At 49.5% G+C, this 14,119-nt stretch overlaps 1 protein-coding gene across 1 annotated transcript in view; it reads right to left on the bottom strand.

The window, feature by feature from the left end:
• PTPRS (protein tyrosine phosphatase, receptor type, S) overlaps nt 1–14,119 on the bottom strand; it is a gene marked incomplete at both ends in the record, with an annotated part of 43,924 nt that overhangs the window by 21,779 nt on the left and 8,026 nt on the right. Inside the window, 9 exons of the mRNA XM_009703326.1 lie at nt 673–888; nt 1,118–1,211; nt 1,637–1,890; nt 2,414–2,511; nt 3,184–3,774; nt 7,409–7,526; nt 9,335–9,361; nt 9,808–10,001; nt 11,446–11,751. Of these exons, the coding sequence (XP_009701628.1) occupies nt 673–888; nt 1,118–1,211; nt 1,637–1,890; nt 2,414–2,511; nt 3,184–3,774; nt 7,409–7,526; nt 9,335–9,361; nt 9,808–10,001; nt 11,446–11,751 (1,898 nt within the window). The remainder of the gene's footprint in view (nt 1–672; nt 889–1,117; nt 1,212–1,636; nt 1,891–2,413; nt 2,512–3,183; nt 3,775–7,408; nt 7,527–9,334; nt 9,362–9,807; nt 10,002–11,445; nt 11,752–14,119) is intronic.

Below are 14,119 nucleotides of genomic sequence, written 5' to 3'. Positions count from 1 at the left end.
AATATTAAAACAGTTGTTTTCATAAAGCCAAATCCAGCACCACTGAAATCAGCAGAGGTGCTGAAGTGGTAGAGAGCGCACGTAGCTTTCCATAAAAAAAATGCTCCCCTCTCTGTTTGGCAGGGAACTTAGTAATGACCAGGGCATGTGACGTGCTACTCTCAAAGCAGGATGTCTAGGGTCATCGCTCTAAGGAATAAAAGGACAGCCTTTACAAGAAATTACTCTTTGTAAAGGGGTTTGACCTAGGGATCTCTGAACTCGAGCGCAGACCTGAGCGGACAGTTCAGTACTCCCCATTCTGGAGTAAAATCCGGAGCCACAAGTGTAGCAAGTTCTACCTATGAAGACTGGCAAAATGCAGCAGCAGTGCACAAACACTCGTGTCATTAGCCTGTCTAATTGGAAGAGCACATTTGCTGCATGCAGACACACGCACAAACAGCTCCAACGGCCACAAGCAAAAGCTCCACAGCTGGACTGGAAGGGCTTTACAAAGCAAAAAAAAGAACCTCAAGCTCTGGCGTCTGGTGGAAGAGAGTTACGGAGAATGTCAGGAGGACACCAGGGCTGCTGGCAGCTCACGAGGGAGCAGCTGCTGTCTCTGGTTGATAATGGGGACAGAGGGGCACAAGCATCTGAAGAAGGCAAGTGAAAGGAGGCAGCACTTACAGCTTCAGGTTCCTGGAGCACTGCTAGGATGAAGATGACGTATTTCTGCCCTGGCTCCAGGGCTCTGTTTTCAAAGTTGTCGTAGTGCTTCATGTCCCCCAAGATGAAGTGGGAGGGGAGGGAGTGAAACCGGGCAGCAATGTAGGGCTTTGGGAAGTCCAGTTGTCGGGAGTGACGCAGACTTCGGCGTCGGAGCCTGGCAATGTCCTGAACGAGCTGGAGGAAGCAAGGGAACACTCTGAGCCCTGACACCTTCAGCACCATCAAGGGAGCAGGAAGGAAGGAGAACCAAACCATCCCACTCAGACTGGCCACACCTCAGCTACACAGAACATGGAGCACAGATACCCCAAAACCACCCTTCCCAGGCTCTCAGGCCACCATCCCATCCATTACAGCTGTTTGCTCTCCCCCTACTGCTGCCTTCAGTTTCACTCACACTCACCTCCTCCAGGTCCATCTCTTCAGGGCTGCCCAAGGGGTTGAGGAACTGTCCTCCTCGGGACTTCCTTAGAGGCACCACCACAATGTAGTAAGCCCTAAGAGTTGGGAATAATCAGAAGATACAGAAGGAATTAATTTTATTCTATGAGCCACAGAAGAAGAGAGTGCACACACTGATGTGGAAGGCTAGGTTTGCCCAAACAGCCCCACTGGCCTAACTCAGCAAGCCCATTATTTTTAATTTAGCACAGTTGTTATTGCTGCTCCTGGAATGAGCATGGATTCAGCGGCAGCCCCATATGACACATTTCCTTATTTACTCCCTTTGCATTTCTTTGGTGTCCCCTGTTAGCTCTGGGAAACGGCTCCAAAAGACAACGGTCAGGTAAGGCTGAAAATGCAGGGAACACACCCCTGCCACGGCCCTTGCAGGCCTGTGCTGTGGACAACTCCAGCCATCGGGGCTGACCCCCAGAACATCAACTGAGCACCCCACACCTGCAGTTTAACAGAAACCTACTGGACAGGCACAGAGCTCTTCACATCTGGGAGAATCACCACCACGTTGCCATCAGCATCAGGCTTGTGGGTCACCTCTGGCTTCTTTGATAACATGTCAGCAGCGGTCCAGGCAGCGACGTTTTGCTGCAAGCCACCCATGCTATTGCCTCGGTTCATGAGAACAAAGTTGTAGAACGTGCGGGGCTTCAGGTTGGTGATGAGTTTCTTGGTGGTACGGCCATCCACATCGACATTCAGCCCGTTGTACTGGATCTGTGGGAGGCAAAGAGGCAATAAAATTGTATCACAAGCAAGGCCAATACTGCTTAAGCAACCGAACTCCTTCCTCCCTATTTCTCTGGTTTGCAGAGAACATGGGGCACTCAGCTCTGCCATGCTCCACCCAGCTCTGCGAGAGCTGGTACGAGCACAGGAACAGAAGGCATTTGAGTGGGGAGCTGTCTCTCTCTCGTGCCCACGGCAGGGTCCCCAGGCATAAAGGCAGATGCAGGCCAAAGCCTTGAGATTTCTCCGGGAAGAGAAATTTTGATCTGGAAATGGAAAAAATTGTGGTAACTTGCCTAGGGAGGCAGCGATTTGGTAACAGAGGTGGGAATGGAACGCAACAGCCCTGATTTTCAGCCCAACTCCTTGATTTAGTGATTAACCACTATCTGTCCATATCTGAAGCAGGAATCCAGAATTCTGGCCTCTTACAACCTCTTTTTCAAACCAATAGACAAGACTCCCAGGAAATTAGGAAGAAACACAATTCTGACTCCTCCATTCCACTTGCCTTGTATGGGGTGGGAGAGTTGTAATTCTCAGGAAACTCCCAGCTCAGAAGGACAGATGTCTTTGTCACCATCTTCACCTTGAAGTTTTTGGGTAAAACTGCTGAGAGAAAAGTGAGGAGGAAGGGGAGAAAGGAGAAGAAAAGGCAGCAGAGGGAAGAAAGAGCAAGAAAGAGAAGGAAGAGAATGTCAGGCACTGGCAGTGCCTGCCAGTCTTGGTCTGGCTGCTGCTGCAGGACTGGAAGGGTTTGCTCCCTCCTTCACACTTTGCTTGAGTTTTGCCAAGGTCCATCTCCCAGTGCTCCCCGTCCCCATGCCTAACCCCAGGGAGGGGTGAGGGAGGGTGCGTGGCTTTGCCCACACACTTATGGGTTTGGGTGGCTGCTGCAGGAACGAGGTGCTGGCTTTCTGAGCATGCTCAGGTGAGGAGACCCATCCCAGGTCACGTTTTGAGGTTTTTTTGATTTTTCTGTTTTCTTTTGGCTGTTTGCAAAAGCTGAAGAAAATGCTCTTCCCACCTGTATAGCGACTGGCCCCCCACTTCAGGTGCCAGTGAAAGAAGGGTGTCCGGACTTAACTTAGAAGAAAGTGGTAAAAGGGACTTACCTGGCACAAGGCAGAGAGGAGCTGAGGGACTGAGTGTGAAACCAGAGTGCTTTGCATTTACTCACGAGCCTGGCTGAGCCTGGCTTGACCTCTCCAGCTCTCTGCCTCCCGGCACCAGCCCCGGTTACAAGGAGAGAGAGAGGGAGGAGAAACCGGTAAGTCCTACCTTGATCCAGCTGGAACGTCCGATACTGGACGGTCGGGCTGTACGGCCCGGGGCCTTTACTGGTGTGAGCACGGATTTTAACATCATAGGCGGTGTTGGGTTTGAGGCCGTTGAGGGTGTACGAGTTCTCTGGGGAGGGGGGCAGGTCTTTTTCCAGCGGGTTGCCGGGAGAACCGGCTTCCCGGTAGGCCACGGTGTATTTGACGATGGCTCCATTCCTCTCGGCCAGCACGGGGGGGAGCCAGCCAAACTGGACCGACATGGAAGTGATGTTGCTCGCCTCGAGGATTTGGGGGTAACCCTTGGGGATGTCTTCAGGGGTGGTGAGTTCCTGCACAGCTTCCTCCCCAAAGCCAGCCCGGCTTTTCACGGCCAGCTTGAAAACATACGTGGCGCCCTTGTGGATGCTGGGAGCGGTGTACTTATCCTCCAGGGCCGTGAACTCCAAAGTGGCCAGGGGGTCGACATCCTTGCGGCCAAACTGGAGGCGGTAGCCCATCACTTGGCCTTCCGCATCCAACGGAGGCTCCCATTTCACCAGAAGAGTGTTCTCCTCTGTCTGGTGCACAGACAGGATGGGCTTCCCTGGGACTGGAAGAGAAGAGAGACACCTTCAGTCAAACGTGGGACAGAAAGGCTGGTGAAGAGATGCAGAGACTCTTGAGCTGCAGCAACAGGTTCCTGAAATTAGTGGCAAGGTTTCAGCTCGACTCTGTGTACTTTAGTGTATCCTGTAAACCAACCTGCTGCTACCCATGCACCCGTGGTACAGGTGGATGGTCTCTATCAAGTTTAGGAAATGAGGTGCACCGCCAATGTGTCAGCTGTGAGGTACTGACACACTTCTGGATTTATTTTCTTCCATTTCCTCAGGATGGAAAGGTGTGCACAGCTCCCCTCCTATCACTGGACCACATATCCTCCCTCAAAAGGAGTCCTGACTCCCAGTCTCCTGTCCTAACCACCCGAGCAGATTGCTTCCCAGGGCAGGGAAGAACGAACGCTGGAGGTCCCCAAACTCCCATCCTCCCCCTCTCTCTCTCCATTACACAGTACAACTCATGCAGAAAGAGACTGGAACAGATTGGCTCAGGCTGGGAAGTCCAGAGCAGCTGAGGGTGAAGTAATGAAGGATGGGAAAGGGAGTCTGGGCTGCCCCAGGTCCCGAGCAGCAGGCATCAGGCCAGCTAAGCGAGTCTGGCAGGCGTCTGATCACCCAGTTGGGTACAGAAAGAAAGAAGCACACAGAGAGTAGAAACAGAGCCTAAAACCTATGCAAGGCAGAGGGTAGGGAAGGTTGCTGCTTTCTCTGTGCAGTTTCTCTCCTCTGGAGGAAGGGAAAAGACAGTCGAGTGTTGGCATGTTTTCAGTTAGCTCCCTCCTCAACCCGTCAGTTAGTTCCTCCACATTTGGGGGGATACTGCAAGAGCGCAGCAGTGCCGTGCCTCTGTCTAATGAGCCCTGGCACTGCCCGACTGCTAAGCAAGCCCACAGCCACAGTTAAATGACATGTGTAGGCCCAGAGGTTCCTGAAGCTGGAGAAACTACAGCATTAATTCCAGCAGCTCACGCATCATTTACACTCAACTCCACTATTAGAGATCTAATTTCCTTCTCTCTGCCTTGGTATTTCTTCTGGTTGAACAGGAGGAGGAGAGAGAATGGAATTAGGAGAGATCCCGGCCCACTCTCGCAGCACGAGTCTGACCGAGGGCTGGAAAGCTGTAATGTGGCTAACGAAGCGAGCAGGAGGGAGCCGGCAGGGAAGGATGCTGCCTCTGTCAGGGATCCTGGCAGAGTCAAACTGGGGAAACCGCTCTGCCTGCTGCATCGACTGACATCTGAACACGGGGACGAGGAGTTGTCTCTGAAACAAATGCTTTATTCATTTCAAACTGCAAAAGAATGGCTCGGAGGAGTGCTGGGAAAGCCTCCCTTGGAAATGCCTAAGAAACACATTACAGAGAAAAACAATGCCATTATCTTTATGTTTCGGTTTTTACCACAAATGTTACTATAATCAGCTGAGCTTAAAAATACTACATTTGCACAACAAATATTGTTTGGAAGAAAGGTGAGAAGAAAGCGCAGGGGAGGGAAATGTTTTATTTTGCAGTTGGTTTGGACAGCAAAAGAGAAAATTGGATGTATTACTGTATTTAAATTCAGCCCCTAGCCCTGAATGATGAACAAAGAAATCTCTCCTCTCAGAATGCACATTGACTAAACACTGCAAAGAAGGTAAGAATGTTATGGAGCCATTTGAAAGATTTTTTTTAAAATAGCTATTTCAAGTTGGAGGAAATTGAGTTTGGGGTAATAGCTGCTGTGCTGGAGAAAACATCCCTCTGTGACTGATCACCTGCACTGCAAATCCTAATGGGGAGAGATGAGGGAGAGTGACAAGAGAGAGTGACAAGGGAGGGTGGCAGAGAGAAAGGCTCCGGGAGAGGAAAATGCAAAGGGTAGAGAGCCTCACGAAGAAGGAAATGAGAAGAGAGAACCAGGGAGCTAGTGAGAAGAAACATGGGCAAAGCCGGAGGGGGAAGGAGAAGACGACGAGTGAAGGAAAAGGCTTCTGACAGCGCACTGACACTACAAGGCGTGAAGGCAGGAGCCTGGACGCTGACATCCAAACGTACCCTGCTGTAACATCTGCAAGAGCTGGTGTCCTGGAAAGCAACCTTGTTCTCTTGTGTACCGTTCTCTTAACTAGGCAGGAGAGGCAACAGGGGAGAGAAAGGCTGAAATCCCAATCACTTGTCTGAACACAAGAACATAAAATGAAATGAAGATGGGAGTTCGGGCAGGGAAAAGGCAAGGGCATGGAGGGCAGCTGTGGCTCCAGCCCTTTGTGTTTCAGGCCAGGGCTCCTGAGCCCTCTCTGTCCTGTACACTCAGCTGAGTGTCTGTGCTGCCTCCAGAGCCTGAGCAGAGGTTTCCAGGTTAATTATGCAGTGCTGACCGAAGGCCTTCGATCCCTGCAGAGGCAGAGAGCAATGTTCTTCTAGAAACAAAGGATGATGTCAGTTTAGGCAGCTGCTACAGGCAGGGTGAAGATGACTGCCCCAAAACTAAGAAGAAAATAGATAGCCAGGGTTGGGAAGTTAGCAGACAAAGAAAAGAAATGAAAAGGGGAGAAAGCCATCATCTGACAGCAAGATCAAAAGAAAGAGCAAGAGCAAAATGGGGTGAGAGAAGGTAACCACAGTCCAACAAGAGATGGGCTGGATGAGGGACAACTCCAGGTCTAGGCACCGCAGTCTCCCTCCACTGCACGAAACCCTTGCTCTACTGCAGAGCAGTGGCTTAGCCGCGAGAGCAGAAACCACACGAATGCAGATGCTGAGAGACGAAACCCTTGCCCTACTGCAGAGCAGTGGCTTAGCCACGAGAGCAGAAACCACAGGAATGCAGATGCTGAGCGGACAGGTGGAGTCTGTACCTCTCCTTTCTGCCTGCAGCACAACTGTTTGGAAGAGCAAGAGATACCCTGTTGCCCTTTGTCATTCCCCTGTTTAAGTCCTGCCATCCCAGCTTGACACCACATCCTCTGTACTGAGTCTCGCAGATACTTTGCCACAAACAATAGGTCACAGGGAGGAATGAATCTGAGTGGTATGTGCAGACAGAGCCCAGGTCCCCGAAATGCTAGCGAGGAAAGGTCAATATTGTCAGTGCTTTCCTCTCTGCTAGTCCTGAGCAAAGAGAGGACATATATTCACACACGATACTAGAAGAACAGAAGAGTGGGCAGTATAAGCCAGCACTGTCTGCCTGCTGCTTTTCAGATCTTTGGAAGTCAACACCATGACAGCAGAGCTCTGGCTCTCCTGTTCCCCAGGGTAGCTGTGTGCGCCAACCATCAAAGCTACACAGTCTCTCCACAGTGTCAGACCAGGCAGAGATTCTCTTTACTTCTGGGGCACTGGACTTTATAGCACAAGAGATCACAAGCAATGAATTCATCCTCTGTTTCATTTCTGAGTGTGTCTGGGCTTTCTGCAGCGCTGGACAGAAAATTGTGTCATTTAGTGAGGGCTACATGTGAGGAATGAAGCGGTTTCTGCCTTACTAGAAATAATTTTGTCTTCAGGGCTGCATGGCATTTGTTGCAAGACTGTTCACCATGAAGGGAGCAGGATGAAAGAAGCTGAGTCTGGAGAAAGAGCTTCTTGGCTTTAGGAAACTGGTGAATCCCAGCCGTTCAGGAAAAGACTCTTACCTGCACCCTTTGTGGTGACCACTTTCGGTTTGCTGCGAGCACCATCTCCCTTCATGGTGTAGGCGGCTACGGTAATGGAATATGCAGTCTCAGGCTGGAGCCCAGCAATAATCATTTCCTGTTTGCAAGATTCCAAAGGAAAAGCATGTAAATATTCAGGTACGTACAACACGGGTAGATCTCTCCTCCTTGCAGGAGTCTCAGCCCTTTTCTAGCATGCAGGAACATTCACTGAATCTGAAACCACGAGACACTCAGGGGCAACTGGGTAGATGTGGCAGCTGGCAGGAGGATGACAGCCACGTTCCCTTAGCGAGAGGCACGTACAGCCTGGCTGCAAACAGTCCCTCTGTAAACACAGCATGTCTCTGCAGGGCCCAGGTTCAATGCGTTCTCTTCCAGATCTACCTCTCACACATTCCCTATCTTGACACAAACTGCTTCAGCCATCAAAACGCTGTTGTGCTCTTCAAAGTGTTCCTCTTCACTATGCAGTCTCAGAGGAGGTCTCTGCAGTTTCAGGGAGATTACTTTTTTTTTGCCGTCACCCCCCTCTCTTCTCTCCTCAGAGGTATTTTTTTTATGCTTTCATAATATTAAAGGGATTGCTTTAATGCAAAGTGCAAGACGACATTTTCTGCTTGCATGCTAAAGCTCTCTGCTAAATCCCCAACACCCTCCTTCCTCCATCCTCTATCAGCCTCACCACACCTGGCTCCCAAGAGCTTTTGTTAGAAGACCGGCCTCAAGAATAGTCCTTCCCCATGAAGTATTCAGCCCTTCAAGGGGCTGTGTTGTAAAAGGAATACCCGTGCTAAATCAAACAGGATGAGAGCATATGCAGCAGGGTTTTCTCCAAGGCCCTGAAAAGGAGGGAGATGTGAATGTTGTGCATGTTTTATGGCCTCCCTCACCCCCCACTGCCCCTTTGTGCTTTCAAATATTAAATCTCAGGGCAGCAGTCGGGAAGAATTCACTAGTCCTGAAATATCTGTATTGCCCCCAAAGCTGAGCAGGGAGTGGAAGAGCAGAACTTCAAAACAGCGGGATTTTCGTCAACAAGTTTGGAAGCCATTAGCTGCAGAGACAGGTCTGTCTTCTAGAAGTCAAGAAACCTGTTCTGCTTTCACACTGGCCCCTGAGTTTTATGAAGATTTAAGGCAAGAGACCTTGCCTGTCATGTGACTCAGTTTCTCCATCTGTAAAAGAGAGGCCCCTCACTTTTGTAGGGCACTTGGTAACCTCTAGGAGACAGGAATACAAGCAGTTCAGTAGTGCATTATCTTGGGACCCTGCCATTTCAAGAAGGAAATGCTTTCTCCTACTGCTTTGTAGCTGTAAGAGCACAGCAAACATTTAGCATTTTAGCAGAAGTAGCAAAGGCCAAACAGCCAAGCTGATTTTAAGTTCTGCTTAAAAGGTAAAAGCGCCAACAGCGATTCAATGCTTTGTAACAACGAGTATCTAAGAATCTTGTCCCTCTAAAGGCATAAAGCCTTTGTTCATGCCCTGATAGCTTAGGACTTAGGGACTTTGAATACCCAACGCTTTTCAGCCTATGTTTTTCAGACACAAGCTAGAGGTGCTTGCAGACCAGCCCATCTTTAAGCTTATGCTCAAGGTAGTCCCAAATTCAACGTCCCATCTGCTTCCCCATGGAGGAGCAGCAGACTCATCTTTCCTTCAGAGCCGAGGGGAAAACCCTGCAGTATTGCTGCGTGCTGAGACACTACACAATCACACTGGGCTGCAGAGCAAAGTGAACAGGGTAGGGACAATGCATGGGAACACCCACAACAGGCTTTAAAACAGGCACACTGGCACTGCAAAAAAAATAAAGGAAAAGGAAAATATCACATCACAACAGGAAGTGGGAGAAGGGAAGGGTCAGAACCAGGATGGGAGCATTTATACTTTTTTACTTACGTATTCAGCAGTGTCATCTGTTTCCCACTGGGCAGAGAACAAGAGAGGTTTTGCACATGAGAATACAAGAGGGGAAAGAAGGGAAAGACAGAGACACAGCATGAGGAAGGAGTCCCTGAGCAAGCAGCCACACAAGGTCAGAAGTTACCAGGCCAGCATGAAGGAAGAAGTAGAGTGGGAGAAATTAGTAGATTCCACTGTGGCCTTTGCCTGTCTTAAAAGACTTCCCAGACACAGGGAGGATGGATGGTATTTAGTTCAGTGCTGGGACAGCAGTTCTTACTCTTCCACAATAGCTATTGTCTGGGAGTGCAAATGAACTGCAGAAAGACAACATATACCTCGTCATAGAGACACTCATCTACTTTCTCCAGCATTACGCTGCTTGGGATGAGACAAGGCGGCTGGAGCACCCACCCCCCTCAAACCTGCCACGAGAGAAGAGGAGATAGGAGTAGGAGGCAAGTCCTTACCTGGGCGTCAGCCAGCATGATATCCTTGATCTGGGGCAGCCCCCTGGCCTCTCCGTTCTCCATGCGTACATAGTGGACCTGGTAGCCGCGAATCTGGCCATGCTGGCGGTTCTGGACTGGAGAGCGCCAGAACACTTGGATTGCGGTTGAGTTCAGGACCTCCACCTCCACTTTCCGAGGCGGCGCGCTAGGCACTGCGAGGGAGGGAAGAAAGGGCTAAGAGTCACTTGGGGATTTCTATCTGGAGTCTGTCACTTCACCTATGGGACATACACACACCAAATCTACAGCCCTGAAAGGAAGGGGAGACTTTACAAACTAGGTATCCCATCATCTGTCACTGGCCTTTATTCAGTCAAACAGGGAAGCAGTTCCGGGGGATCTAATCCGCATGGCTCGGAGATATGCATGGAAACAGGTCCATCTCATAGTCCAGCCATTCTTCCACAGGCTCCTTTGTCCCCAGTTTGCTCAGATGGAAGAAACCATATAGTTCCAGATCCCATTCTGAGGGCAAAGCCAATTTCTAATGAGCCAGAAAAGCTCTGGTCCTGCCTGTGGGATGTTAAGGTGGAGAGGAGGCAGAGGGGGACTTGTCCTTGGAGTTCCCTCGTCTCTTAGGCCGGGTAGGTGGGTTGGTGGTTACAGCCGCTGCATAATCTCAGGACAGGAAACAAGAGATGTCTCGGATGGAATGTGGGCTGAATTTTTGGAGATAATAATAACAGTAATAATAATACAGGACATGACAGCTTCATCGGTAAGAAAACCATACTTTGCCTGAGCAAGGTATTCTGTCCATTTGGACACCGGTAGATGCTCAGGGAAACAGGACCCACACTGGGGACAAACCTATTGCTTTTTTAAAAATTCTTTTTATTTGGGATGGAGGAAGAAAGCCTGAGAAGTTGGGAATTTACTTATGTTCTTTACTTGACCTGTACCATTTGAGGGTCCTACCTCACCCTTACAGCGAGGGTGTTCTCCCTTCACGCACACATTCATATTTTTTTCTGGTTTTCTTTTACTGTAGAAATACCAGGGAAATTGAAGTCTTCTTGTTCCCGTTTGTGCTAAAAGTCTCCGAGCTGGGCCACTGAACTGGAGTCTAAACTGCTTGTCACTGAAGGTTTTTTAAAACTTTAACAGAGACTCTTCCTTTCTACCACTAACCAAAACTTTGACTTAAAGAGGAGCTAGTAACAAGGAATGTGTGGGAAGAGCTCTTAATATTTTAAAAGTGTCTGGCAGCAATCGTCTCCTCTTCTCTGGTTTCATTTCCTTGCTGCCTCACCTGCTTCCTTGCTCAGTAAGAGCATCTTTTCAGGAAAAGTGGTGCAGTCAAGGCTCAGAGGCTTGATACTAAAGAAACCCCAGAAATCCAAACACAACCAACCCTAAAGCAGGGAATGACAACCCTAGAGACCCCAGTTCTCAGAGGGGCTTGGGGAGATGGCAGCAAAGGACGCTGCACGTCTTGGACCAGGGGCTGTGTTGAGACCCCCTTCAGGCTTTGGTCTTGCACCACACGAGCCATCAGAAGGGACTCGACGTGTCCTCCCCAGCGTGGGAAAGGCCCACTCCAGGGACACGTATTCACCAGGGGACTCAGGAGAAAACCAGAAAAAGTGCAATTACCATCTTCATCTGTCCGGACGATAACCGGCGAGCTCTCCGGGCCCGGCCCCACCTCCGTATGAGCCACGACAGTGATGCGATACTCTGTCCACTTCTCCAGGGACTCCAGTAGGATCTGACTGGTGGTTGGGGGGATATCATTCACCTCCTTAAGCTCCGTGTCCTCCGAGTCCAGCGCTCGATAGTAGACGCTGTATCCAGCCAGGACGCCATTTTGGCTTTCGGCCGGAGGCGGCCGCCAACTTACCAGAATGGCGGTGGATCTGGTGCTGACGCATTTTACGTCTTGAGGGGGGGCAGACGGTTCTACGAGGGGGGAAAATTCAGGAGGGAAAGGGGAGAAGGGGGAAAAAACAAAAGATGGGAAAGATAAAAGAAAAAAAAAAGGAAAATGATAACAAAAAAATCTAAAATAAAACGTACAAAAATTTGGTTTAGGAAGATAAAATTAAAAAAGAAGAGAGCTTTTTGTTGTTGTCTTTTTTTTTTTTTAAATGAAAAGAAAAAAAAAAGCCAACGGAAATTAAATGGGGCGTCGAAACTGGAATGTTATAAAGCAAAGGACTAAACCAGCAAGCGGGCTAGCCAAGAGGGGTCCTGCTGCTCCCACTAAGTGTGGCTGGGACAAAACTAAGCACCCAGCTTTACCCTATAAAGGACCTTTCCTTCAGCTCCCTGTTTTACAGCAGTCTGGCAAATCCTGCCCTGGCTGGTAAAGCACTTGTTTCCAAACTGCAGTCTCTGGGATCTTGAATTTCTTTGAAGGGATCTGTGAAAAGTAAGTAAGAAAAGCAAATCTTTTGCCAGGCAGCTTAAATTTAAGAGTGTACCTCCATATGGAAGTTATTAGCCGTCCACAGTCTGAAGGAGACAAAAAGCTGTGGTGGTAATGCCCAGGACATTGCCAAGCAATGAGCCCACAATGTGTTTAGATAGAGACAGATAGAGAAAAGGCTTGCAAAGGAGTGAGGCAGTGGGTTTGTTGAGGTATTCAGGAGCCCAGTGGCATTTTCAGAAGCAGCAGCAGGTCTAAGTCCCATTGCACTCACTGCCTAAACTACAGCAGGGTATTTCTGAAAGTCCCCGGACACCTTTGGAAACGCGGCCCTGCGCAGCCGCCTGTTCTCACGGCAGCAGCAGACGTCTAAGGGCTGATTTTCAGGAGATGGGCAAGGTGAAAACCACAGTTTGCTAGGGCAGGGCTGCTCTGTTTGGTGTCTACCGAGCTGCGGCAGGAAATTTTAGCGGGGTCTGCTCAGCAGGACGCCGACACCAGCTCCGTCAGACACCACCTGCTGGGGTGCACACTGCCAAGCCACGGCCGTGCCTTGAGATACGGGGAGAACGGCAAGAAACACAGGTTTGTCGACGGAGGTGCCACAGGTCTGAGACCGCGGTGAAGTCTGGACAAGGAGTCTGCTGCTTCTGTACCCCAACAGTAACCCGGACACTTTGGGAAATCTTAGACCAGACTTCTTTCAGTCACTAATTACAATCAATCAGCCCAGGTAAGCAGAGTGATATGTTTTCACAGCAAATCTGCAAATCCAATCTCACCCAATGCAGTCAACCTGCAATAAATAGCTTTTAACTCTCTGCAGACACTGCCAGAAACCGGGGCGTCTTTTTAAGCCCCCAAAGCATCACTTGCAAGAAGCACGGGAGTAGATAAATGCTGGTCACCGTTTCTCCTTTCTCTGTTGCTTTTTAATCGACAAAAAGCTCTTTTACTGAGGAATGATTTTTTTTCAAACCTCTTACTCCCATCCCTGAGTCACAAACAGATGTTTAGGCCCAGCTTGCCTTGAGGACTCTGCTAAATCAAGTCACGCTTTGCCCAGTCTGCACTGGAATGAAAGCCACATGCTTCGCATACGCCTCCATTAAACAGAAGTAAGTGGGTTTTGCAGAAAGGGTAAAGATAGTCCTTCCACTGCAGTGCTGAGCACTCTGTCCAGTAGGACATTTTGGGTGCTGTCCTCCTACTTTCATGCTTTATTGCTACGTTTTGGCTGTATTTAAAATGGCAGAATGAAAACCTTATTCTCAGAAATCCCACTGCAGAGGGTGATGATCCCCGGGCATGGCTAGCCACGCAAAATAATACAAAATATGTCAGACAAACAGAACTAAAAGGAACAAACTGGAAAATAAAACATAAATCAAGCCAGTAATTTGAAATAAAAAGACATCAGAAAGGAAATCATAATAATAAAATAATACTGGTATAAAAAGTGACTCCTTCCAGAACATTCCCAGTCTGTTTACCTACCTTCCACGCTTCAACTGCTAACTTATAAGACTTTCTTACGAGAGAACAAGAGAAACTGAGCTACGAGGCCAGACCAAGCTCCTGGTGGGTTTCTGCACATGACTGGCTTTTAAAGCACCACCCTGCCCCCCTGCTAGCTCCCCCGGCCGAGTGACCCCCCCCTGCCAGCAGAGCCCTAAGAGCTATTGCAGTAATGGCAATTTTGGACCCCACTCCATTCTCTCTCACTCAGCTACCCATCCGGAGCAGAGGGCGGCAGATTCCCACTGACGGCCTTCTGTCCCCCTCCAGCTCTCTCCGTCTGCTGGGATTGATGCGGCACCGACATCTCCAGAACGGAGATGCGCTGCTCCTTCCCACACCCCAGGAGCAACTCGAGTCTCTTTCAGGGTATGGAAGAAA

This window comes from Cariama cristata, unplaced genomic scaffold (assembly GCF_000690535.1).
Source record: "Cariama cristata isolate BGI_N322 unplaced genomic scaffold, ASM69053v1 scaffold7567, whole genome shotgun sequence".
Lineage (NCBI taxonomy): Eukaryota > Metazoa > Chordata > Aves > Cariamiformes > Cariamidae > Cariama > Cariama cristata.
Note: the sequence above shows the minus strand (reverse complement) of the source record. Positions and strands in the feature narration are given on the sequence as shown.